The following is a 23,716-nucleotide window of genomic DNA, read 5'->3' on the forward strand; positions in this document are numbered from 1 at the left end:
AGGGGTTTCACTGAACTGCTGGAAATTATCCATCTATACTTAATATATTCTCTACTTGGTACTTTGCTGAAAAGTCAATAATAACTGAGTTATTAGCTAATTCATATTTTGTTGCCAGGAATGACTGGCAACATTCCTGATGATCAGTTCCCAGGTCTTATTTGTCCTGTCAATACCACTTGACATGGTTGGTCATTCCTTCCTCTTAGAAATATGTTCTTTGCTTGGTTTTCAAATAGCATTTGCCTCTGATTTCCCTTTTACTTAATAAGCAGTTCCTTCATCTCCTTTGCTTATAGAAGGACTGTCTCAAACCCCAGTTCTTGGTTCTCTCTGTCTTGTCCTCTCCTCACACACTGTCTTGGTGATCTCATCCACTTACATGGTTTCCCATACCATCAACACATGGACAACTTCCATCTTTATGAATCCAGGCCAAATATCTCCACTGAACTTGAGTTTCACATAACCGTGCTTCTCTTGCAGTCTCCACACATGCTATGAAGCATCTCAGATCTGATATGTCCAAGTTAAGCTCCTGATACTGTCTCATACCCACCATCCCCATCCTCACAGTCTTTTCTACCTGGGAAATGGGAACTCTATTCTTCTAGCTGATCAACCCCCTAAACCTGGAGCCATACCCCATATCCAATCTTATGGTAAATCTTGCCTGCTCTACCTTCAAATTACAGATCAAATTTGACTACTTCTTACCTCCTCAACTGCCACCACCCCTAGTCTAAGCCACCCCCAGCTTTTGCCTGGATTAGTGTCATTTTGGCTGACTTTTCTGCTCTTATTCCTGCTGCCGATTTGAATGACTCTCAACTCAGCAGGTACAGCAATTCTGTTGAAACATACAAGACGATTCATTCCTTTGCTCAAAACTCTACAAGTTCCATTTGCCACAGAGTGAATGTGAAAGTCATAGGTCTTTCTGTCCTCTCTGGCCCTTTTTCCCTCTCTGGTTTCCTCTCCAACTCTTTTCCTCCTCTTTCATCCATGTGACCACACAGGCTTCCTGATGCTCCTCAAATGTGCTGCTCACATCCTCACCTCCGTGCCTTTTCATTGCCGATTCCCCAACTGAAAATGGTTTCCCCTAAGACATCACATGGCTTTCTCCTGCACTTCCTCCAAGTCTCTACTCAGATGTCTCCTTTTCAGGGAGTCTTCCTCTCATTCTACTGACAATTGCAGCCCCTTCCCTGCACTCCCCTTTCTGCTTTTTCTGCTTTCTCTCTCTCTCTACCCAATACATTTCACTATGAAATACACTATGTATTTTATTTGTTTTCTGTCACCTTCCACCCAAATGTAAGCTCCATAAGGGCAGGATTGGCACAGACCTCTGGTCTGACAAGGCTGCTGTGAAGTGTGCCTTGGGGAGCTGAGTCTGGGTCGGCAGAGCCCTGGGCGTGGGGATGCCAGCTTCAGCAAAATGCTGCTGGCTTTCCTCAGCCAGGGAGCACGAGAGCCTTCCACCTGGGACCAAGCAGGTTTGGACAGCCACTGTTCTCACTGGTCATCTTGGCTGAGGGAGGTTAAGAGGCTCTTATTCAACTCTCCTGGTACACCATAAGCATGAGAGAGGAGGGGTAGGGGAAGAGAGAGAGAGGAGAGTGGGGTTGGGAGGGGAGAGACGAGAAGAAAGAGGGAGAGATGGAGGGGGAGAGAGAGGAAGATGGGGGAGGGAGAGAGAGAGGAAGCAGGAGAAGAGACGGGTAGAGGCAAGAGGTAAGAGGAGAGAGGGGAGAGAGAGGAGAGGGAGAGGGAAGGGGAGGCAAGGAGGGAGGTGGAGGGAAGGGAAAGAGAGAGAGTGTAGGAGACGTAATAGATGAAGATTAAATTTACCAAAACTAGATGGAAAGGGGACTTGGATTTATTTGAATTAAGGAAAACTATTATGTGACATTCCCTACATACCCAACTTTATGAACAATAATCACATACCCAACAACAGTTCTTATTACTTGAAAATGGAAATAAATAAATCAAAGAACAAAACAAACCCTGTTCCACGCACACCAAGAAAACAGGATAGAAGGACACACAGGGTGAAGTGAACTTTCCACTTCTCCCCAAACTCCCCCATGATTTCGTATTACATTCTGATGTGCACCAGAGTCAATATTCACTTCCTGTGTTCTCCTTTCCAGTGAAAGAAATGCTGCTAATGAGGAAGGGCTCAGCTCAGATTTGTCTGATGGCCGGAAAAGCTGACTTTTCAATCTTCAATCTTGAAAGCTGACTTTCAATCTACTGCTTGAGCAAAGGTGCACCTGCCTCATTCCACCAGGAATTGGCCAGAGAACCCCATGTGAACCCAGAGATGCCAAGGCTCATTAGCCAACAAGAACTGTTGATTCCTCTGCCTGGGATTTAGGACTTGAGTGTTTGCCTGCAGGGTTGTGGCATGTGGGACTGCATGGCTTGTGAAATCTGGCCTCCTTGCAGAACAGGGACAGCCTGTTCAGTGAGGGGAAGCGCGCTTGTTTGCCTCAGCGACAGATGCCAAAAAAACAAAAAAAGCTGCTCGCTTATTTGGCCAAAATGAGGGCATAACATCTCTATTTTTCTCATATTTTTCAGGGGTTAATGATCTTCAGCGAAGAGTGTAAGTTAAAAGATTCATTTTATTCTGTTAAAACTTACAACAATTTTATTACTGACATCTTGAGAGTGCTATTTCTAGTCATTTTCCAAGTCTATATGAAATATAGACTTATATTTACTAGTTTAAATGGCTTGAAATGATCCAAACACTATTTCAAAAGGGTGGGTAAATTATTTTAAATCCTGGGAACGGGCTTTGAAAGGTCCTATGACAAGTTCTCTAGCCTGATCCATTACCAGTGAATTAAAATCTCAGCCTGCCTTTCTAAAAGACCCCCAGGTGAGATATCTTATTTTCTCCAATTATATCCCACTGTAAAATTGTTGATTATGGCAGAAAAAGTACTCAGCACAAGTTTTCCTATCTATTTTATGTTTGTCTAACTTTCTAAAGTTAATTACACATTTCTACTGAATGGTTGATCCTAATCTAGACTGAAAAGCAGCCATGGGCAATTATCATTTTAGATAAGTGGGGAAAACTCAATACTTATTTCTGTTTCTATGTAAGTTGAAATAATGAAGCCATGTTGGCATTGGTTGCCACAAATATGTATATCCTTAGACTATCTAAATCCACAAGATAGGAATGATTTAACCACAAGCACGAGTCAACAGAAACACAGTCAAGTTTCCAGGATAAATGCTTTTATGCCCATGATAATTGGAAGTATGCACGATGGTCTCCACCTCTACACATTTCTATTTATTTATCCTCCCTGAGTTTAGGTATTATTGTTTTATTATGTGTCCTTTCTATATAGCTTGTAGTTTCTAAACATGTCTATTACATTTTTACAACAGGCTGGAAATGAGAGTTAAAAATAAGGCCAGAAAATCAAATATTGATGTTTATAATAATTTATTGATCACCTACCTACCTACATGTGCCAGGCACTGTGCTAGCTTTGCATGATGACAAAGGTGAGGATGACTCAGGCTCTGCTCACAGGGAGCTCACAATCTATAGGTGATGGGGAAGTGGTACACACAGACAGACAACCCCTCTATCAAGGAGGCTGTGCTACAACCCAGGTTTATGGAGTGCTGTGGGAACGTGGGCTATGTGGTGAACAACTGAGTCTAAGACAATCACGTGAGTGTGTGTGTGTGTGTGTGTGTGTGTTGGGTTGGGGGGGTTTCTGATAGGATTTCAGAGAAAAGAAGATTTTCAAGCTGAGATTTAAGAGTGTAGAATTTTGCCAGTAAGTAGAGTTGGGAAAGGCTGGAATTTCCACAAATGTCAAAATGGGACAAAAACACATCCAACAGGGTATGTCGTTTAAGAGAAACTGCAAGTAGCTTGGAATGGGTGGGACAGGTCCACAGGCATTTGGAAGGAGAAGAAAGCTAGAAAAACAGATGAAAAGATATGGAAGGTCTTTCAATTAGCAGTGAAAGGAGGAAAAGACTGAGTTCAATCAGGGAGGTTTATGTTTTCATCAGAGGAAGCTGTTAGTTTTGCCAGTAAAGGAAAATGTTGCTGATTCTGAGACCAAAATGTCAGTCAAATATTTGCAACCCAAATCTTTCTAATCTGAAAGGTGATCTCAGCATCCTTTGCTACATGTAAAAGAACTAGTAGATCTTATTAGAATGGTGGTCAGTTCCCCGGTTCAGACTCATTTGTTGACAGAACTGTCCCAGTCTCAGAAAAGAGAGTTCCAATGTGGGATGGGGTTCTTTCCTAAAAAAGACCGTGCTCCTAGCTCAAATTGGAAAATAAGTCAGATAAATAAGACAGGCAAATACCAAGAAACGGGTTTCACTAAAATTTGTTCTATTCCCTCAATATTATTCTTTTAACTCCATGATTATCTTGATTGACAAAATGACTTCTCATTAAGAAGCATGGCAAACAGTTCAGTATCACAGCCAACTTCTGTCAAGTCATTTTATAAGATGAAGAGAGGGCGGATGTCTAAAGTGTAACTGTCTTCTTCACACAACCTATTCTTTGAAGGGAAAATTCTATAGAAGGCAAAGAAAACTTCAAACAACATTCAGTTGACAGCATCTAGAAAATGGCAAGTTATTAACAGTCCACAGTTAACTGATCATGTATTTTGGATGGTCTTCTACTTGAATGGTTGAGTCTACCAGTGGTAACAATTTTCAGTAATGAGGCTGAACATTTTAGAGAATCCAAGGAAGACAATGAGATGTTCCTGATGTATATGTAAGCTGCTCAGAGGAAGTTTAACATCCTTTTCAGGTCACTTGATTTGAATCCAGGGCTATCAGTCTATGAGAATCTAAATTCACTGCTTCCTACTTTCAGGACTCCCTGGATGAAGTTCTGCTATAACCTTTTACTTTTTATTTATCTCATGGAATAGTTATGAGCTCTGTGATGGAAAATTCATGTCATGGTTACCCCCAATGCATTGGATGATGGTGCAATGATCAAAAAAGATGCCGGTGATGACAATTGAACGTCCCTTTGCCTTCCCAGCCTCCTTCATATATTCTCAGGCATAGGATGACAAAGGGAAGTCCACGAGTCACATGACGAAAGACTGTAGCCATGGGCACACGACCAGGAGCTCCTCAATTTGTCTTCACCCCTGCCGCCCATGCCACCACCCCATCCTGCTTCTTCCTGATCCTGTTCCTGGGAATTCCCCTACCATCTTGCCACTAACTACAATCCCTCCACCCAAAAGTTCTGCCAAAGCTTAAGCCCAATTGAATCAATGTTCAACCCACGCCTGACAGAGATTTCATGTTCAAACAGTTGTTGAGTGAAATAATGACCCCTAAACCCTCCAAGGTAACAACATTTTAGAGAAGTGTCCTTTTGAATGAAATAATGCTTCCTTATATGGGACAAAAAGAGCAACATTTTTGGAATCCCATCAGCCTAGGTTTGTACCTGGCTGTGCCACTAAGTGGAGAATGAAACAAGGGCTTAACTACCCTGAGATGCCATTTCATCAACTATAAAGAAGGTAGATAATAATTCCTACTTTGAAGGGCTTTTGTGACTATTAAAAGAGATAGCATACATGAAAATGCTAGCACAGTGCCTGGAACATACTAGGACCTCAATAAATGCTCACTTCTCTCTTCTCCATCTTATATGGTGTTATTAGGATGATAAATAATAGAGAGTAATTAATCTCTGATATGGTTGGATGTTTTAGAAGAGATAGAGATAAACAGCAGTCACAGGGAGGGATAGTGTTAGGAATTTGTAAAGGAAAGTATTATTTCTATGGTTAATTTTCTTGGTTGGGGTTTTTATGAGGAGATTCGTGTTGTCCATTAATTATACTTACCAATTGGGTCTAATTGGCAACTACCCCAAAATGAATAAAACAAGCGGGAGTCAAGAGAGAAAAACGGCAGGCATCCTGTCAAAAAATAAAATCTTTGAAATTTCTACAACCCAACCGTCGCATACACATTTTATTAAAGCAGACTGATCGCACAATTTGTAAATTTATACATGTGATGGCAACTCAGGTTGCATATTCAGATTTATGCATAGCATCAGACAGCACTCTACACCAGCTATACCATGCCTCATTGCTCCTTCAGTTGAACAGGTCCTTAAAATAAACATCCCCTTTGCTGGATGTATCCTTCATCACTCTGTTTCAGCCTAGATAACTGCTATAGGAGTTAAAGGGTTAAATGAGTCAATCCATGTTAAGTGCCTGTAACAATTCTTAGCACTCAGTAAATCCTCAAGAAATGTTTGTTGTTGTTATACTAATTATACTAATAATATGTCTTTTGAGACCAAACAAGAAATGGATTCCTCTCACTCTCTTTTAAAAAGTTTTTTTATTAATTTCTAGAAATATGTCTCTTATTCTCACAAAATTAGCTACTTTTGACCTAAGAGAAGTACTTTTTTTAGAGGCTAACATACTTATTTTCTTTTGAAGGGGAAATGAAACCAATGCCAATGTGTCACTCAACACACCTAGTGTAAATTATTTACTGAAGAGATTCCCACATTTCCCTCTCTTCTTTTTTTGTCAGCCAAGAAAATGATCAATTAGATAAAGTCATCTATATCTATGTCTATCTGTCATATAGATTATATATCTCCATCTCCAGAAGTTGAAGAAATTTCATTATAATAGGTTTTCTATCAATTTGGCTATTCTACCTATTCTAGATAAATTTAGTGGTGAGTCATGTCTCTGGAATGGTAACTTATTAACAAGCTAGTTAAAGGCTAGATGTCTCAGGCAGAATCTCATTTCAAATCCAGGTCTCAGAAGAATCTGCCTCTGCCCCCTTTTGCTCCTTCCCTAAAACAGCATTTACAGAGGGGCCCAGATCCTCAAGTGAGATCTTCCAGACTTATTTTTCTTGGATCAAGTTAGGTTTCTAGATCCAGTTGTTATCGGTTGGGCAGGGAGTAACTGGTTAGTGAGAGGCTTAGATGGATCCCACCCCACTTTTCAGGGAATATGACTTGGTAATTCCTCAGTGCCTGTAACTTGGCAGAGCAGCCTTTTCATAGCAATATTCCTCGAAGCACAAAATATAAGGGTTGGCTGTTCTGGATTCTCAGTGGGTTGCAAAATAATAAACTAAGAGTAACTAATGTATGTTTTCCAAAGACAGCGCTAAGTCGTGTCCGACTCGTGATGCCACAAACTGTAGCCTGCCAGGCTCCTCTGTCCATGGGATTCTCCAGGCAAGAATACTGGAGTGGGTTGCCACTTCCTTCTCCAGAGGAACTTCCAAACCCAGGAATTGAACCCCTAAATTTACTAATTAGCACATTCCTGAGAACAGAAATTCAGCTTGAGAGCACATACCTCCCAAGGCCGCTCTACTACCCACTGTCTGCAACAATTAGACCACTTGCTAAATACTATGAGCAAAACCTCAGAGAGCTGATGACACAAATCCTCCTGGAAATTTAACACAAAAGCACTTGTTTAAGGAATCCAGCACAAAATTGGCTTAGCTGCATCTTCCTGCAGACTGAACAGCACACTGGTATTTTTAGTTTCTTTCTTTTTTTCCCTCTACAGTTACCAAGCCCTAATGAACAAAAGTTAAATGACATTTTAGTGCAGATCAACCAGATTTGTTGCATGGCTAAAAATGGAAACGTCTGAACATCTGCTGTCAGTTGACTCTGATTCCAATTCTCTTGATACTTCCTTGTTTACCCTTCAGGATGCAGTGGAGAAAATGGTCTCAAGGGGAAAAATGAGAGAATAAAGGGCTAAGGATTTTGCATCAAATAAGGTTGTTATCCCACGTGCCCTGCTTTTATTCCTTCCTCTGGTGGCTGGAGAACATTTTCTTATTTGAGGTCTCCTGGTGCTTTGTTAAAAAAAAAAAAGAGAAATATCTCCCAGACTAAGAGGGTAACAATGCTGAGCAAAGAGTAGCAGATTTAAAGTTTGGAGTCCTGAGTTCAGGTAAAAGTTGTGCCAGTTAATTCACCGTATGAATTTAGGGAGGGCACATGACTGACCTTTTCCAAGTGGGCCTTCCTATCTGGGAAATGAAGCCAGTGAACTAAATGAAATATATATGTATATATAATATCTATGATAATTTACAGTTATGAAATATAGAATATGAATATATGAATAACTGTTTCTGCCCCATCTAATCTATGCATACATAATACGTCCTCTTTATCATAGCATATGATATTCTATCTTGACAACATTCTATTAAGAAGCTTCAATAAAAGAAACAATGAAACATCCATATCTTATCCTTATGAGTTTGATGATCGTGTTTCCTAAAAAACAAACTAAGCCTAGTTCACATATAGACCTTATATTTGCAGCTGAAATTTTGCTTGTGAAGATAGGAAAAACAACTTAATGAAAGTAAAATAATGTAAGTAGACACATGCTATGCACTGCCTTTCTAAATATTGAAAGCTTTCACCTGCATGGTGCTTGCAATCTGTTACCCCGATTTCATCTATCAAAATCTTCCTTGACCACTCCCCCTCCATAAACATTCTATCCAGAAAAGCTTTTGGTCTGAATTCCTGTTGTACTTCATACCATTCAAGGGCATTTAACACTTGCTGCTGTTCAATGCAGCCCTTTCATACTGAGACGACATGGAGCACAACAGTTGAGGCACAGATGCAGGCAGACTTTTTGGATTTGCCACTTACTAACAGTCCGACTTTGGGGGCTATTACTTGTCCTCTCTTGGCCTCAGTTTTTCTTTTGGCCAATGGAAATAACAATAGTACTTATTTCATAGGGGTGTTGTAAGAATTAAATTAGTTATTTCTCATAAAATTTTTAGAATAGCACTTGATAGCTAGTTCTTGTTAACTTAATTGCAAAACTCTAAGTTCTTCAAGTGCACAGTTACATGTTATTTATCTAGCCACCTCTATAGTACACTGTATATTAAAGATACACAAGTAAATACTGGTAGAGTAACAGAAGAACTATCAAGGGGAAATTAACAGACAGTGGTCACTATTTATTTATTTTTGCAATATTAAGATACTTTTTTTCACTTTTTTTCATTTATTTTTATTAGTTGGAGGCTAATTACTTTACAATATTGTAGTGGTTTTTAGGTGACAGATTTTTTGAGTTCTCCTTCTTGCCACATTTTGAAAAGCTGAAGAACTTTTGACATGTATTTTGTCTCCATACAAAACATCTTAAGGGTATAGTGGAGTCAGGAATATAGTGGGAGCCTTTTTTTCAGTGTGAGCATTACAGACAATATTCAGAGTGAAATGACTTTTGACTGAGCTGTGTGTGAGCCTGCTCCATCATTGGGAGTAGGCCAGGAAGAGAGGAGCTAGACTTTAGGGTGCCCAAGAGTCTAGTAAAAGGAAAGTGAACAATTTAGCTCTACAGAATTGTGCTCACAGTAGAGATATAAAAGTAGGGTATTTTCAGTAGCCCCATCACACTAGGATATCTCTGGTTATGGCTAAGAACTGGGAATAAATTTAGGACATTTTGTCATTTACCAAATCTAAACAGGGAAGATAATTTTGGTTCTGATTTCAGCTGCTCTCAAATATAAGCTTCAAACCTGTTATATATAATTAAGAAAACATAAATGTGGTTATAAACACACAGTTATACTGTTGTCCAGTAGCTTTTCACTTAAGAAAAAGAACATAAAAAACTACCATTGGATATATTTCCATACGAGCCCAAACAGAACTATTGCATTACTCATAACAACTTCAAAGCATTTCACTGCACATCGACATGGAATTTGCATGTGTGCTCAGTCACTCAACTCAGTTGTGTCCAACTCTTTGCAACTCCATGGGCTCTGTCCATGGGATTTTCCCAGCAAGATTAGTGGTGTGTGTTGAATTTAACTGGTCATTTAATGGTGAATCTTTGAATTATTTCCGTTTTTATTACTGTAAACAGTATGGCAATAAATACACATAAAATAAATTCCTAGAAGTAAAAAAGCATATGTACATTAAAATTTAACAGGATAGCCAAATTATCTTCCAAATAAGGTTGCCCGTATTTGCACACCCTCCCATACAGATTTCCATACACACTTATGGACACTAGATAATTCTAACTTTGGTTTTTGTCCATATTGATAGGTTAAAAAGCATTTCATTCTTGGCTAGGCTTTCATTTCTTTTTTTTGAGTGAAGTTGAGCACGCCACCCTCCTGCACCCCCCAATTATCCTGTTAATATACTTTGCCCACTTTCTTACAGGATTTTCCTTTTGGATTTGTAGATGCCCTTTGCTTATTATGTAAATGAGTTCTTTGTCGTGGATGCAAATATTTTCTTTGTTTTTCCATTTGTTTTTTGAATTTATTTATACTATTTTCTTGATAAAGGTGAAAGAGAAGAGTGAAAAACCCGGTTTAAAACTCAACAATCAAAAAACGAAGATCATGGCATCCTGTCTGATTGCTTCATGGCAAACAGATGGGGAAACAATGGAAACATACGACTTAATTTTTTTGGGCTCCAAAATGGTGCAGATGGTGACTGCAGCCATGAAATTAAAAGACGCTTGCTCCTTTGGAAAAAAGCTATGACAAACCTAGATAGTGTATTAAAAAGCAGAGACATTACTTTGCCAACAAAGGTCTGTATAGTCAAAAGCTATGGTTTTTCCAGTAGTCATGTATGAATGTGAGAGTTGGATCATAAAGAAAGCTGAATGCCAAAGAATTGATGCTTTTGAACTGTGGTGTTGGAGAAGACTCTTGACAGTCCCTTGGACTGCAAGGAGATCAAATCAGTCAATCCTAAAGGAAATCAGTCCTGAATATTCATTGGAAGGACTGATGCTGAAGCTGAAATTCCAATACTTTGGCCACCTGATGTGAAGAACTGACTCATTGGAAAAGACCTTGATGCTGGGAAAGACTGAGGGCAGGAGGAGAAGGGGATGACAGAGGATGAGATGGTTTGGATGGCGTCACTAACTCAATGGACATGAGTTTGAGCAAGCTCCAGGAAACGGTGAAGGACAAGGAAGCCTGGTGTGTTGCAGCCCATGGGATCGCAAAGAATTGGACATGACTGAGCAACTGAACAACAACATACGAATTTCTAATGGAGTTTCTAAACATTGAATCTATTTTCTACAGAAACAGTCTGTCCGAATGAAAAACTCACAATAGGTCTGAATTTGGTATTAGAAACAGATGAGGGAAAAGGATACTAGGCAAAGCACAAAAACAAGCCAAGAAACCGTTCAATACAAAGAGTATCTACAGAGGAAAGGTAAGGTCTACTTTCAAAGTGCTGGCCTATGGTTTTATTAAATCTGTATGGCAATAGATCCTCCTAGGTTTATTCACTTAACAAGATAGAAGAGAAACCACAGCTATCTTTAGCTCTACCTTTTTAGTTTTACTGAATACAAACTTAAAATCAAAGGAAAAGCTAACTAGGGTTGGATCAGTAATGACACATGTTTTTCAGTCTCTAGAACAAGGTGACCATTTACCATTTGTTAAGCGAAGTTCTACTAATTCATTTTTTATAACTATTAGGGTCAGCAAATACTCTTAATTATATATTTTCAGGCATTCAGAAGGTTTCAAGAGCCTTTCAGTTATATTTTGCCAAACTGCTAGTTATCACTTAGGGCTTATAAAATGTAGGAATGTCAAATTGGATAACTGGAACAAAAAAGCTTTAAATCTCACACAAATGCATCTGCTTTTCAGGTCTTCTCAAACATTTCCTCAACAGAGTCAGAAGACAAGTTGCTCTTATTCCCTAAGAAGGATTTTTCATCCTTTTCCCCCCAACTAGGCCAAGACTCAGTACAACCTTTCCGCCTCAGGAATGATCGGAGGGGTGACCAATCTCCATTCTACTTCCTGTTACCAAGAGTATAATCCTGTGTAGGTCACATGAAAATTATTTCCCAGGCTTTATCTTTGAGATATTAAACACAACATCATAGAAACATAGTACAGAATCTATTCTATTTATTTTTAATATTTAGGCATTTAAAAGTTAGAAATGATGTGCAAAATATATGTGGCTACAGATCTGTTATGGAGTGTATATAAATTATAACAGCAGAGCCTATGCAATCAGTTTGAGGCTAAGAGGATCTGTTTGGGTTGACCCAAAAAGTTAATTTAATCACTATAGTCTAAAATAATGTATATAATTTTAGACGGCATATCTCAATCCAATTTCAAGGGGAAATTACAATCTCCAGAGCCAGTGCAAGACTTTTCAACTATATATCACTAAGAAACACACAGGTGAAGAGTGAAAGGGCACAGGATGAAGCATATGATACAGATGTTATTTACAGACAAAGCTCCTCAATGAACACCCTGAAACATATCGGTATATCTTACTTATGAATGGCAGGTAAGCTTCACCTCATGTGCCAACTCCAGTCAAGTCTTAATAACCATATGAAATGCTATGCCGGAAAGGTGTGGCAAAAACTACTGACTGTACTCTGCTATCTATTCTCTTCCTTTCATAGTGATAGAATTTTAGCTGTTTGCCTAGGATAAAGACTACAGTTTTGAATTCACTTTTTGCCGGGTGTGAACATAGAATGTAAGCCAAAGTCCTGTATATGACCTCCTCATTGTGCCTTTAAGGGGAAGGGTTATGACTTTTTCCTGATTCCTTCTGACCAGAATGTAGATGTGATAGTGTGTTCCCACAGACCATGAAAATAGGGATGTACAGAGCCAAAAAAAAAAAGAGAGAGAAGATATCTGAGTCCTCAACACTGTGAGGGTACTACGTCAGGTCTGGACTCACGTTCAGAATAACACATGTATAAGGAACAAACTTCTGTCTTATTGAGGTATCCATTGCTTTGAATCATTGTTACAGCAGCAGAACCTGTGTCTTCATGAATGTAAAATGGTCCTAACTGTATCAAGGCTCAGTGGGAAAAATGTCTCACTAGGTTTGCAGTGTCAGTCATGGGTGAGGGACATGATGGTTCCATGCTAACTCCAACTTCTAACTGTTTTTCTATCCAACTTACTACAAAATGGAAAATCTTCCAAGGAAACGCTGATGTAATTCACACCTTTGCCTTCTGCCTCCGTCTCTGTTATTGTTGACACTTAGGCCTAATCTTCTGTGTTTTGCATCAATACAATGAGACTTACTTAACAGTCATAATAAGAGTAAATAATATATGTAGTATTTATGATATAAATTATTTATTTATATATAAATGACTAAAATCTTTAAAAATAGCCACCCAGGAAACTATCTGCTTATTTCAATAATGTTGCTTTTGCTAAAATATTTCTGGAATATTTTTGGAAACTGTAAGTTTGCACATTTCTTATAAAATATGAATGAGTCAAAATCACTTAAATGTATTTAATGTCAAATCAACAACTCTTTACTGAGCACTTACTATGCATAATATTATGCCAGTTCTGGTGTCAGAGAGGTTGGCAAATAGTAAGGATGTCAATAATGTTCTTTAGATGATCTATGTCAAATTTCCAGGGTAAGTAGTCTTCATAATTTAACAAGATGAAAATACTAATACATGTAAGAGATCTAGAGCCAACTCAATGGAAAAGACCCTGATGCTGGGAAATATTGAGGGCAAGAAGAGAAGGGGGTGACAGAGGATAAGATGGTTGGATGGCATCGCTGACTCAAAGGACATGAGTTGGAGCAAACTCAGGGAGATACTGAAGGCCAGGGAAGCCTGGTGTGTTGCAATTCATGGGGTCACAAAGAGTCAGAAATGACTTAACGACTTATAAGTATAGTCCAGGGAAATCAGAGACATAAAAAGCACTACTTTATAGCATTTTATGTCATGATTTTCTTCATTCACTCAGGGTTTATATTACTGCCCTGCTCCCTTATTTCCAAAATAATTCCCAGTAATTTATAGATTAAATTTAGAGGTCTCTTTGTATTCAATTTTAAACTCTTTATTCTCTTAGAACCTTGGTGCATCAAAATATTCCCTTGGCAATGAATTCTAGTGAGTAGGCTCTTCAAGGGCCTGCAGGTAACGCAACCACATTTCTGGGCCTCTGTCTCTATCCCGAAGTCAGCCAGTAACTGTGGACTCTAGGATGTCTCTGAACACCAAGGACGCTGACAGGGCAGCCCTAGCATTGAGCACAGTTCTGGAGTCACTGAGCCTGAAACATACAAAGCAGTGGTGGAAATTCTGATTTATTCTGTGAGTCCGTTCTGCTGTTAGGCAGGTTGGTATGTCTGTGCAAATGAAAAATAGCTTCCTTAGAGCCATTATGGCAAAGAGGTCAACTCAACTCCATTTACAGTTTTCAAATACACTGAGAGCTCTAACACAGATGATGACTTTGGTTTTCATCCAGAAGAGAACAGATTCAGAGCAAATGAAGTTGGATAAAAGCGAGAACTTCCCAACAGCAAGGGATGTTAGGACCTGAAGGACAGGCCAGGACTGACATCCAGCCTCTGCTGTGGATAGAGAATACTAAAGCCTTCACAGAGAGTTAAATATTTTAAATCTCACCACTGGCTCCCTATTGCTGCTGCTTCTACATGTCTTTAGAATAGGACAGAGTATTTTGGATGTGTGTGACCCTGCTGAATTAGGTGATGGGTGCTAGAAAGATTTGGAAAAAGAAAAAGAAACTCAAGGAAATATAATCAGAGTAGTATTTTCTAAGAGATGTGATTGGCATTTGGTCCAGGTAATTCTTCATGTGAAATTGTCCTGTATGAAAATATTAACATTCATGCCTCCTCCCTTGTGTCTTTTGGGAGTGCCAGAAATTGTCAACCACATCCCTCTGATATTTTAAAATACCTCCTCTGGGAGGCAGTGTCACCTTAGTTGAAAACTATTATGACCATGTTTAAGAATTATCACTATGAAATGATGGTAAAGGAACAAGAATATAGTTATGAGTACTTCTTCTGATTATGGAAATTTCACAGAAACAAAATGCTTTAAATTGATAAGTGTCACATCATGGAGGTGACCTTTTTAAAATAAAATCTCCTGGAACCTGTAGGACTTTACCAGTGTGGCTGAATCACTTTGTGGATTAGTCTGTTCATGGTTCTCCTGTACCAAACAACTCAGTGGAAAGCGAGACATCTGTTCCCATTATAAAGCAGAAGTATGACATTCTGTGCTACTGGGTGACATTAATATTGTCAGTATTTTTGTTAGTTTGTGTAAGCACAGAATCACACATAAATAGGTATATTGGCCTAAGGACTGCATAATAAAACATCTGTTTTTTTTTTTTTTTCCGGAGAATTCTAAATAGTAAAATCCTCAAATACCAAATTTGATTGTGCTTTATGAATTCTGTGATCATTTCTGCTACTTGTTTACTTAGAACTGCCAAGCCAATTTTAATCTGCTGCTTTAGACAAAAGTATTCTTGGTGGCTTCATTAGATGAGGCTATGCTCAAATGTCAGTTGTTACTCTGGGGCAAAGAAAATGCAGAGCATCAAATTCTCTTTCAAGAAAACCCTGACGGTAGCAAAAGTGCCAGTTACAAAAATCTAAACCTACCCAGACAGCCCCATTCATTAGTAGTGCAGAGTAGGTATATCTACAACCACTGCCGTGGGAACAGCATCCCCTTAGACTGGATTTAGTCTGATGTAGATTTCACTATATAATATGAAGAGGACAAAGTTGGAAAATTCTAGCCTCATAATGAAATTTCCTACGAATTTATTGTTCACAGTGTAATTAGATATGTAATCTGAATAAAACTTTGCATTCATCCAAACCTAAATAAAATTCAAACACAAAAGTAGTAACACTTTAATCAATCAGAGAACAAAGAGAACTAGATTTCTGGCCTCTTCCTCCAATCTTTTAAAATCAAATGGTAAATTTATAAGCAGGAAATCTGATATTGGCCCAAATCTAAACTTTATGTACAAATCCAATCTTATACATTCTGAATCAATTCACATTTAGCCCAAATTCTAACACCTCCACCAAATAAGAGTTCTCAGCAAACCTGTCATTCATAATGATTGCTCCAGGACACTAGAATAGCTTTACTCTCTAAAGAAATATTAAATTTTCTCCATTATATTCTTTATTCAGGAAAGAGGAAACAACTATAGTTTAGAATATGTTTTCAACAATATTGAAAAAAAAAGTTTTCTATTTATTGCTGCAACAATCAAGACTTAAAATGTATTCTTTAAGAAGTTATTAGAGTCTTGCTAATCCATTTCAGAGTATAATTTTGAGCCTCATTTTTTTTCTTTGGGCCCTTTCTGTAATTCCAGGGATACATGGCTTCTCCCTAATGAGCAGAGCCAGGTTTGATTTGTGGTAAAGAGGGGCTGACAGACACTCTAGACTCTGATGGGCTTTGAAGGAAGGTCTGGGTCTCAGGCTGGACCCTGTGGCAGCCCATCAGGATATACCAGCACAGAACATGGTCTCCCACAGGGATCTGCTGTGTGTGTCACCAATGCGGCAGGAAGGTAGTCACTGTTTCTGAACTGCCACATGCCAGACTCCTTTCCTGTGTTGACTCGTTTAATCACCACACTGTGGAAAATTATTATCCCTGATTCACAGACACAGAAACAAAGTCTGAGAGAAATACAGTAATTTGCCTAAGGTCACAGAGCCATGAAGATCTGAACCCCCTGTCTCCCCGCTACTCTCAGCTTATACTACTAGCAATATAAAGACTTTCTTTATTTCCAAAAGTTATATTCTTCCCTTCAAACACTTCAAAGAAAACCACAGCGGTTGGGGATTTTTCTAATCTTTCTTTTTAAGAATTGCAAGGTAATAATTGTTTAAATTCTTTTTTTTTTTTTTTTTTTTGGTGAGCTAAGTGTAGAATTTGGGACTAAAAAATGATTATCAAAATTTTAGATGAATTTTAGCATGCGATAATATATTGATAGTTCTTAATTTTTATTTTTTGTAAAAACTGTTACAGGATTCTTGGATCAATATTTTCCATTATATTGCTACTGAGTTAAGGAAATACTTTAAAAAAAAAAAATCTACCTTATATGTGGCCAACACAAGTTAAAGAAATGCTTTGGTACTGAAATATTTATGGATGAAATGATATACTGTTTGGATTTCTTTCAAACTTGTCCAGAGAAAGAGGTAGGTGGTTATATACATAGAGAAAACAAGATAGGCTATGGGCTAATAAATGTGGAATGTGGCTGATAGTTATGAGGGGTTATTATAATATTCTCTCTTTTTATTTTGGAAATTTTTAACAGTAAAAATGTATGTAGAAAATATGCTTGGGATTTTAAAGTCTCATCAGGTTACTTATATGCTACTTTCTGGAGTGGTCCCTTGGTATTTGGTCTTTCAGTTAACAGGTGTTTATTGAATAGCTACTATATTCCCCGCATTGTGCTAACTTGATTCAACTTAAATGAATATGTGAACAACAATAAAATAAACATGAGGGATTGTTTATGATGAATGCCTTTTATTTAAAAGTCTGAAATTAACATAATGCTTGGGAATACTAACTAAGGATGTGGGTCATCTTTGAGAATTCTCTTTATCACTTCTCTGCACCGTATTCTGATCTTTTAGATGAATGATTTTATGCTGTCATAAATGGGCACAGATATGGGTGGAGAAGCACGGCTTTCATTCAGATACTGAAAATACTCCTGGGCTATAGGTATATAGAGTGCATGCAACCTCACTCCCTTGATTCTCTTTTCCTCTTTTTTACTTGCTTAGCAAAATCCCAACAGGTTCTCAACCTAACTCTATGCTTATTTTCCTACTCAAGCTGAATGTGCCTGGAAAAAAAAAACTCACAGCAATGATGTTCCATGCCTCTGTAAAGCTATGACCACAAATACCAAGTGGGCAACCCTACATTTCCCTAGTTGGCTCACTCTCTGGGACTCTACAATTGTTTTCTCTTTTTTCCTCCCTAATCTTCTATACCTCTTCCTCTTTCACACTCTTAGCCAATGATCTCCTGTATTATTTTCTTTAGATACAGAAGGCATCTATAGAGAACTACCCAAACTTCCCAGCAGAAAATATTCCATCCCATCCACATCTGTGCCCATAAACTCTGCCTTCACCCAGGATGCAACTCCCCTGACCTACCTAGGGCCACATTCTTCATTTGTGCACTGAATCTCAACATCTCCCTCCTCCTCAAGAACTTTGTCTCACCTCCCCTGAGACTGGTTTTCAATTCCCTTTTCTTTCTGTAAAAACTTACTCATTAGGGGCTCCCACTAGCCCTGTTCTTTAAGAATATGCTGGTGTTTGTAAGGATGACTGTGCAGTAACCTTGATGTGTCTATCCTTTCTCCTGAATACTCAATTTATAGCAACTCTTCTTGAGCTCTACTTTCAAAATATATCTTAGGACCAATATTGTATGATTCTACATATACGATGTATCTAGAATAGGCAAATTCATAAGGATATAAAGTTGAATCATGGTTAGCAGGGACTGGAGAGAGAGAATAAAGAGAAGCCAGTGTTTAATGCATATAGAGCTTCAGTTTGGAATGATGAAAAGTTCTGAGGATAGATAGTGGTGATGATTATACAACAATGTAAATGTATTTCACACACTAAACTGCATACCTAAAAACATTAAAATAGTAAATTTTATGTTATGTATATTTTACCACATATGTATATATTTGAATCTACTGCTTTTTACTACTTTTATTACCACCCTAATTTGAAATACTGTCATCTCTCACCTGCATTATGATAATAGTCTACTGAAACATCTATCTGCCTTTAATCTTGCCCCCATGTCAGTCAGATCTCTACATACAACAGCGGATATTTTAAACCAGTAGGGAGATGCTGTAACTTGCCAGATCAGATCTCTGTTAGAATAAAATCCAACTCTAAGATCGAGCTTGTCATCTCAGCTTATACTACTGGCATATAAGGACCTGGGTTTTTGTTCTTGCTTTCACTCTTCCCAGAATGCTCTTTTTAGAGCTGGCTCCCTCACTTCATTCAGTTTTTTGCTTATACATTACACTGTCATAGAGGCCATTCCTGATCACCTAATCTAAACTTTCCTCCCGACACACACATGTGCATCATGCAGGCACATGTACCCATGAGAAACACATATATACCCTCCTCTGTTTTATTTTTCTTAATGGCATTCTTACTACATGTATTTACCTATTTATTTATTCATTTGCTTGTTCCTCTTGACTTGGCTCAATGAATTATCTACTGCTGCTTTTCTGAACCTTAATCATGACTGGTACATAACAAGAGTTCAAGAAATATTTGTTTTCTAAAGGCATGATGGAGAAAGCTTTGCACGTTAAATCTGAAGTTTAGAAAACTGCAAATGGAAGTGCGCTCTTCAGACATTCACATCCAAAAAGATTCTCCTTTCAAAACGAAGAAGTCCTTCAGTAACCAATGACAACACTTGAGGAAGGACTGTTGACAGCAGGAATGAGTGGGGGAGGGGAGAGATGAGGTAATGAATGCCAGAGCACTGAGAAAAGCCTAAGATGCTGGTGCTTGTAGTACGCTGTTATTCATGATTGTCATGTTGATGAGAAAGGGCTTAAAAGTCTCTTGAGAAAGATTTACTTAATATTTAAGGAAAATATTCTTCAGAAGATTGTCATTTATGCGAGAAAATAGACTCGTGGAAAGATTCCTATGGTATGCAGGTCACCCCTAAGTGATGAGGAGGAATCACGCCTTATGAGGAAAATGCTGAGTGTGTTCAGACATCCCTGGAGTCATCCCAGGCATAAAAGGTGGTAATAGTATTACTCTGGTATCTTGCTGGAGAGTGTAATCTTCAGGAGGCTAAATTAGGGCTTCCTAAACTTGAGTTCTCCTGTTGTACTATAGATTTCTTAAACTTTTGAAGAAGGAAATTAAGATGTAATTTTTAGAATAGTTATATAATAGAAATTTATTTTTAATAAGAAGCAAACTATTGTTAATTATAAAGAAAAAAAGAGTGTTCAGATTAGAGAGCAGAATTGCATTAACAGTTTATACTCTTACTTCTGCTGTTTCCTATTTTAAACAGGTCAACTTTCCCCCTTTATTTCTCAGTCAGTCCTATTCTGGAGACTTCCAGGTTCTTAGTGGGCACTTGGCTTTGCTGCTAACTGAATGGACATCTCCAGGGTCTTTCTTTACTTCCAGAAGTCTGGGTCACTCCTTAAGCTCTGAGGTCCTTGCTGTTCCTTCCCTGCTTTGTGGGGTAAATGCAGTGAAAAGAGAAGTAGAGCTAATGACTCATGAGTCTGGTTTGGAGGGTGATGTACAATCTGTGTTTGCCTGGGACAGAGCAGGCCCAGGGGCATGGAACTTTCAAGGATAAATCTAAGAAAGTCCCCGGAAAACTGAATAAGTTGGCCATCCTCCCACTACCAAGTTCAGGGATAGAACTGGTAGAAGAGCTAACTCATAGCATCATTCACTACAACTTGTGGCAAAGTCTTGGTCCTGAGCCTTTTAACTTCCTGTGACTCCAGGGATCTCCTCTGGGCATCTTTAACCCCCTTCTTCTCATTGAATATTTGCATTGAATGGAAGCCTATGGATTTCTTAAAGCCTCAAATACAGTCCCCAAAGCAAGGAGGAAAATTATGTTTATAAATTATGATGAATGAAATGACTATTTGCCTCTCCCTACCCCCATTCTGTTCCAGCGACTATCATTTAGCCTAACTAAGGGGCTCGGCCCCTACCCCAGATCTGAGGTCTTATCTTATTTGTGGACTTGAAGCATTTCAGGAGTCTCAAGCCAGCTTTTCTGACCTGTCTTTCAGCTTGGGACCTGGATCTGTGCTTATTCCCTGCTTTGTGGCCTAGACCCCTGACTGGGACTTGACTTGTCAAGGTGTGTGCATGTCACTACCTGCCTTGATATCCTTGCAAGGGTCCAGTGTCACATGAGTGGCATGAGGCGTGTACATGGTGTCCTGGCTTCTCCAGAATCCCTGATGCCACGAGCCTTGGCCTGCTCTTCAACTCTGTGCTGCTGGGCTCTGCTCCTCAGGGAGGCCCAGCCACTGTCTACAAGCCTCCTCTGCAGGGCCATCCCCACAGACAGCACCTCTGGGAGCTTTGGAGAAAGGCACATCTCGAAATTAAAAAAGGGTGCCTTCTCTGGAATGACCATTTAGGAAAGAGTATCTTTCCTCAGGCAGCCTATAAGGCCCACACAGGCCTGGCTAGGTTTTAGCTCCTGCTGGCACCTCCATAGCTGAGTATACAGTTTACACAAGCACACGCCTAGCTCTCTTCACAGCACTAATGAATATATCTGGCCCAGCTGCCTTCAGGACCTGGCACAATGGATGCTTTGCGTGTCTGGACAAATCCGGTCTCATTACTAAGCACTGAACTTGACCTGCATTTGCTCTTTGTCCACCCTGCTTCCATCTCCTTCAGCTTTCGGGTTACTCCTATTTAGGCTTCTTCTTAACCTGCTGGTGTAAAAAAAGAAAAGGAATCCTATAGCCTATGAAAACCTAAATAGATAACATTAATTAGATAAGATTTGCTTTTCTATCAAATATTATAATAAAATTCAATTTCAGTATAACAACTACCCACTGGTAATAGTGCTTTTTTACTTTGGATCTCTGCTGGTTTCTGGATGGATTTTCTAGTCTTTTCTACTATTTTTTTCCCACAAAAGATGGTTACCTTTTGGTAATCCTGTGTTTTCTCTTTCCAAAGACTATTGAAATTTCTTAGATAGAAGAGAGTTTTCTAATATAATTTTGACTTCAGGCCTACATCACAATTTATTATTCCAGACTTCTCTGTGAAAAAGATGAAGGTATGAAACTTGACTGTTAAAACAGTAGTGGCTCCTAAAAGGTGGAACCAGAAAACAGATTATAGGAAAGACAAGTTATGGTCTGACAGGTCTGGCATCCCAGTTCTGGGAGGAAGGTGGCGACAGCAAGCGCAATCCATTCTGGATGATGCAGAGAAAAGACAAGAGATGAGAAAAGCCATTTGGACATGTTGAATTGTGTTACACTGAACTTCTGAAAACTTACTGAGCCAAAGAAAATTTTTTATTATTTGGAACTGCAGGCTTTGAAAGTTCAATCAATTAAAGCCAAGTTTCCCTGATAGAACACACAGTTACCACAAAGCCTAAATCTGCCATGAAGCCATGTGTTACTTTGTGAAAACAAACTGAATTTTATTTTGTGAGGAAGGACAGTGGATTGTTTATATATCTCTATTATATTTAAATGCAAGCCATTTAGTGATTTCAGGAGCATCATTGTTTTTACAATGCTACCTTCTATAGTTAAATGGGTACATAATAAATATTGCATAGAACACATAAGTACTTAAGAGATAATTTTAGTGTAACCATAGGCTAAGTATTACATGGTACCCATAAATATACACATATATCTAAATATGCAGGTACCTAGAGACAGCAAATGAATACATACATAAAATTGAGATAGAATTAAAGTTTCATCAAGATGGTTAGACATAGAATGTCAGTTCCCTTGAAATGCCTTTGCACAGCCAGATCTATGCTAAGATCAAAAACTGTTTTCTTTTCTTATAGCCACCCAAAATAGCTTAATAAGTGTAAAAAATTTCTCCAGGGTGCTTTTCCTCCTTAGAGCATTGTGTAAAGGATGTAGAAAAAAGTATGGAAAGAAAGGCTTATCTGCATTTATAAACTCCAGACGGGGTTGGATTTTGCATACATAATGAATGAGCTTGAGTTCACTAATTGTGTAATCACTTCTTGAGCCTCCAATCATCCCCCTCTAGGTGACTTCCTCTAATTCTAACCATTAGCCATGTAGAAATAATGGTCTGCATTTGAAATTTCCTCACTTCCATCCTATTTGCTATGAGGCATGAGCAGACAGTAGTAGACTTACTTGTGTTTATCTTCTGGAGTGAAATATGCTTTTCCAGTTGTCTCCTAAGTTTCACCTCTGCTCCATACTTTCCAGTGGTCCCATTGTCGGCCAGAATGAAGTGGGAATGCATACTGTTGAGAACAGTGAGCTTGCTCATGGGATTGGACATGGTCTGGTATGGCCGGACAACCTGCAGAATTTCAAAAGGAAGGGGCGGAAGTCAGAGGAAAGAGTACTAAATATGAAAAGGAGAACCAGACAGATAGGAAAGAGAGAGAGAGAAGTGAAATAAATTCTTTGGGACAGTGAAAGAACAGTCTATATCTTCTTCTTAATATTGTTTCAGGTAGAAGCAAGATTTATAGTAAATGTTCTACTCAAAGCATGATTATGCTTAAAGGATTATGTATTTATTTAATTTTTGGATTTATACAGAAAGAAGAATTTGTGATTTTATTGTTCTCAAAAACTGGCATGTGAATGTCTGTTTCATTTTGAAGTTGATTGTTTATATAAGCTGATGAACCAAAAATAATTTTTAGGTTTATTTTGTTTCTATCTTTCTTCTCTCTATCATGTCCACACTCTAACAGGCACAGACGAGCAGTCATGATTTGGGAGTATAGTGCAGGGTTAGGGATGGAGGGTGGGAATTAAGTAGGAGTGACTGCTCTCATTCAGCAATCTGAAGGTCTATTATTTAAAATTCTACACACTGTTCTTATTAGATACCTTCAGTGGAAACGCTGAATGTAAAAATAACTGTCCCATGAGATGAATATGAATCAGGCTTAAA

At 38.6% G+C, this 23,716-nt stretch overlaps 1 protein-coding gene and 1 long non-coding RNA gene across 11 annotated transcripts in view; one reads left to right on the forward strand and one right to left on the reverse strand.

Annotated features, from left to right (window-relative positions):
• TRPM3 (transient receptor potential cation channel subfamily M member 3) overlaps positions 1 to 23,716 on the reverse strand; it is a 283,598-nt gene that overhangs the window by 223,860 nt on the left and 36,022 nt on the right. For 6 of the 10 annotated variants that reach the window (XM_065907656.1, XM_065907654.1, XM_065907653.1 and 3 more), the window contains exons 4-5: positions 22,939 to 23,110; positions 5,901 to 5,975 (exon numbers count right to left, since the gene is read on the reverse strand). In XM_065907656.1, coding sequence (XP_065763728.1) covers positions 5,901 to 5,975; positions 22,939 to 23,110 — 247 coding nt within the window. The remainder of the gene's footprint in view (positions 1 to 5,900; positions 5,976 to 22,938; positions 23,111 to 23,716) is intronic. The other 4 variants (XM_065907659.1, XM_065907658.1, XM_065907657.1 and 1 more) reach the window with 1 other exon arrangement.
• LOC136148239 (uncharacterized) overlaps positions 1 to 23,716 on the forward strand; it is a 68,532-nt gene that overhangs the window by 34,941 nt on the left and 9,875 nt on the right. The window contains exon 2 of the long non-coding RNA XR_010659486.1: positions 10,420 to 11,317. This is a non-coding gene — a long non-coding RNA (uncharacterized lncRNA). The remainder of the gene's footprint in view (positions 1 to 10,419; positions 11,318 to 23,716) is intronic.

Source organism: Muntiacus reevesi, chromosome 17 (genome assembly GCF_963930625.1).
Source record: "Muntiacus reevesi chromosome 17, mMunRee1.1, whole genome shotgun sequence".
Lineage (NCBI taxonomy): Eukaryota > Metazoa > Chordata > Mammalia > Artiodactyla > Cervidae > Muntiacus > Muntiacus reevesi.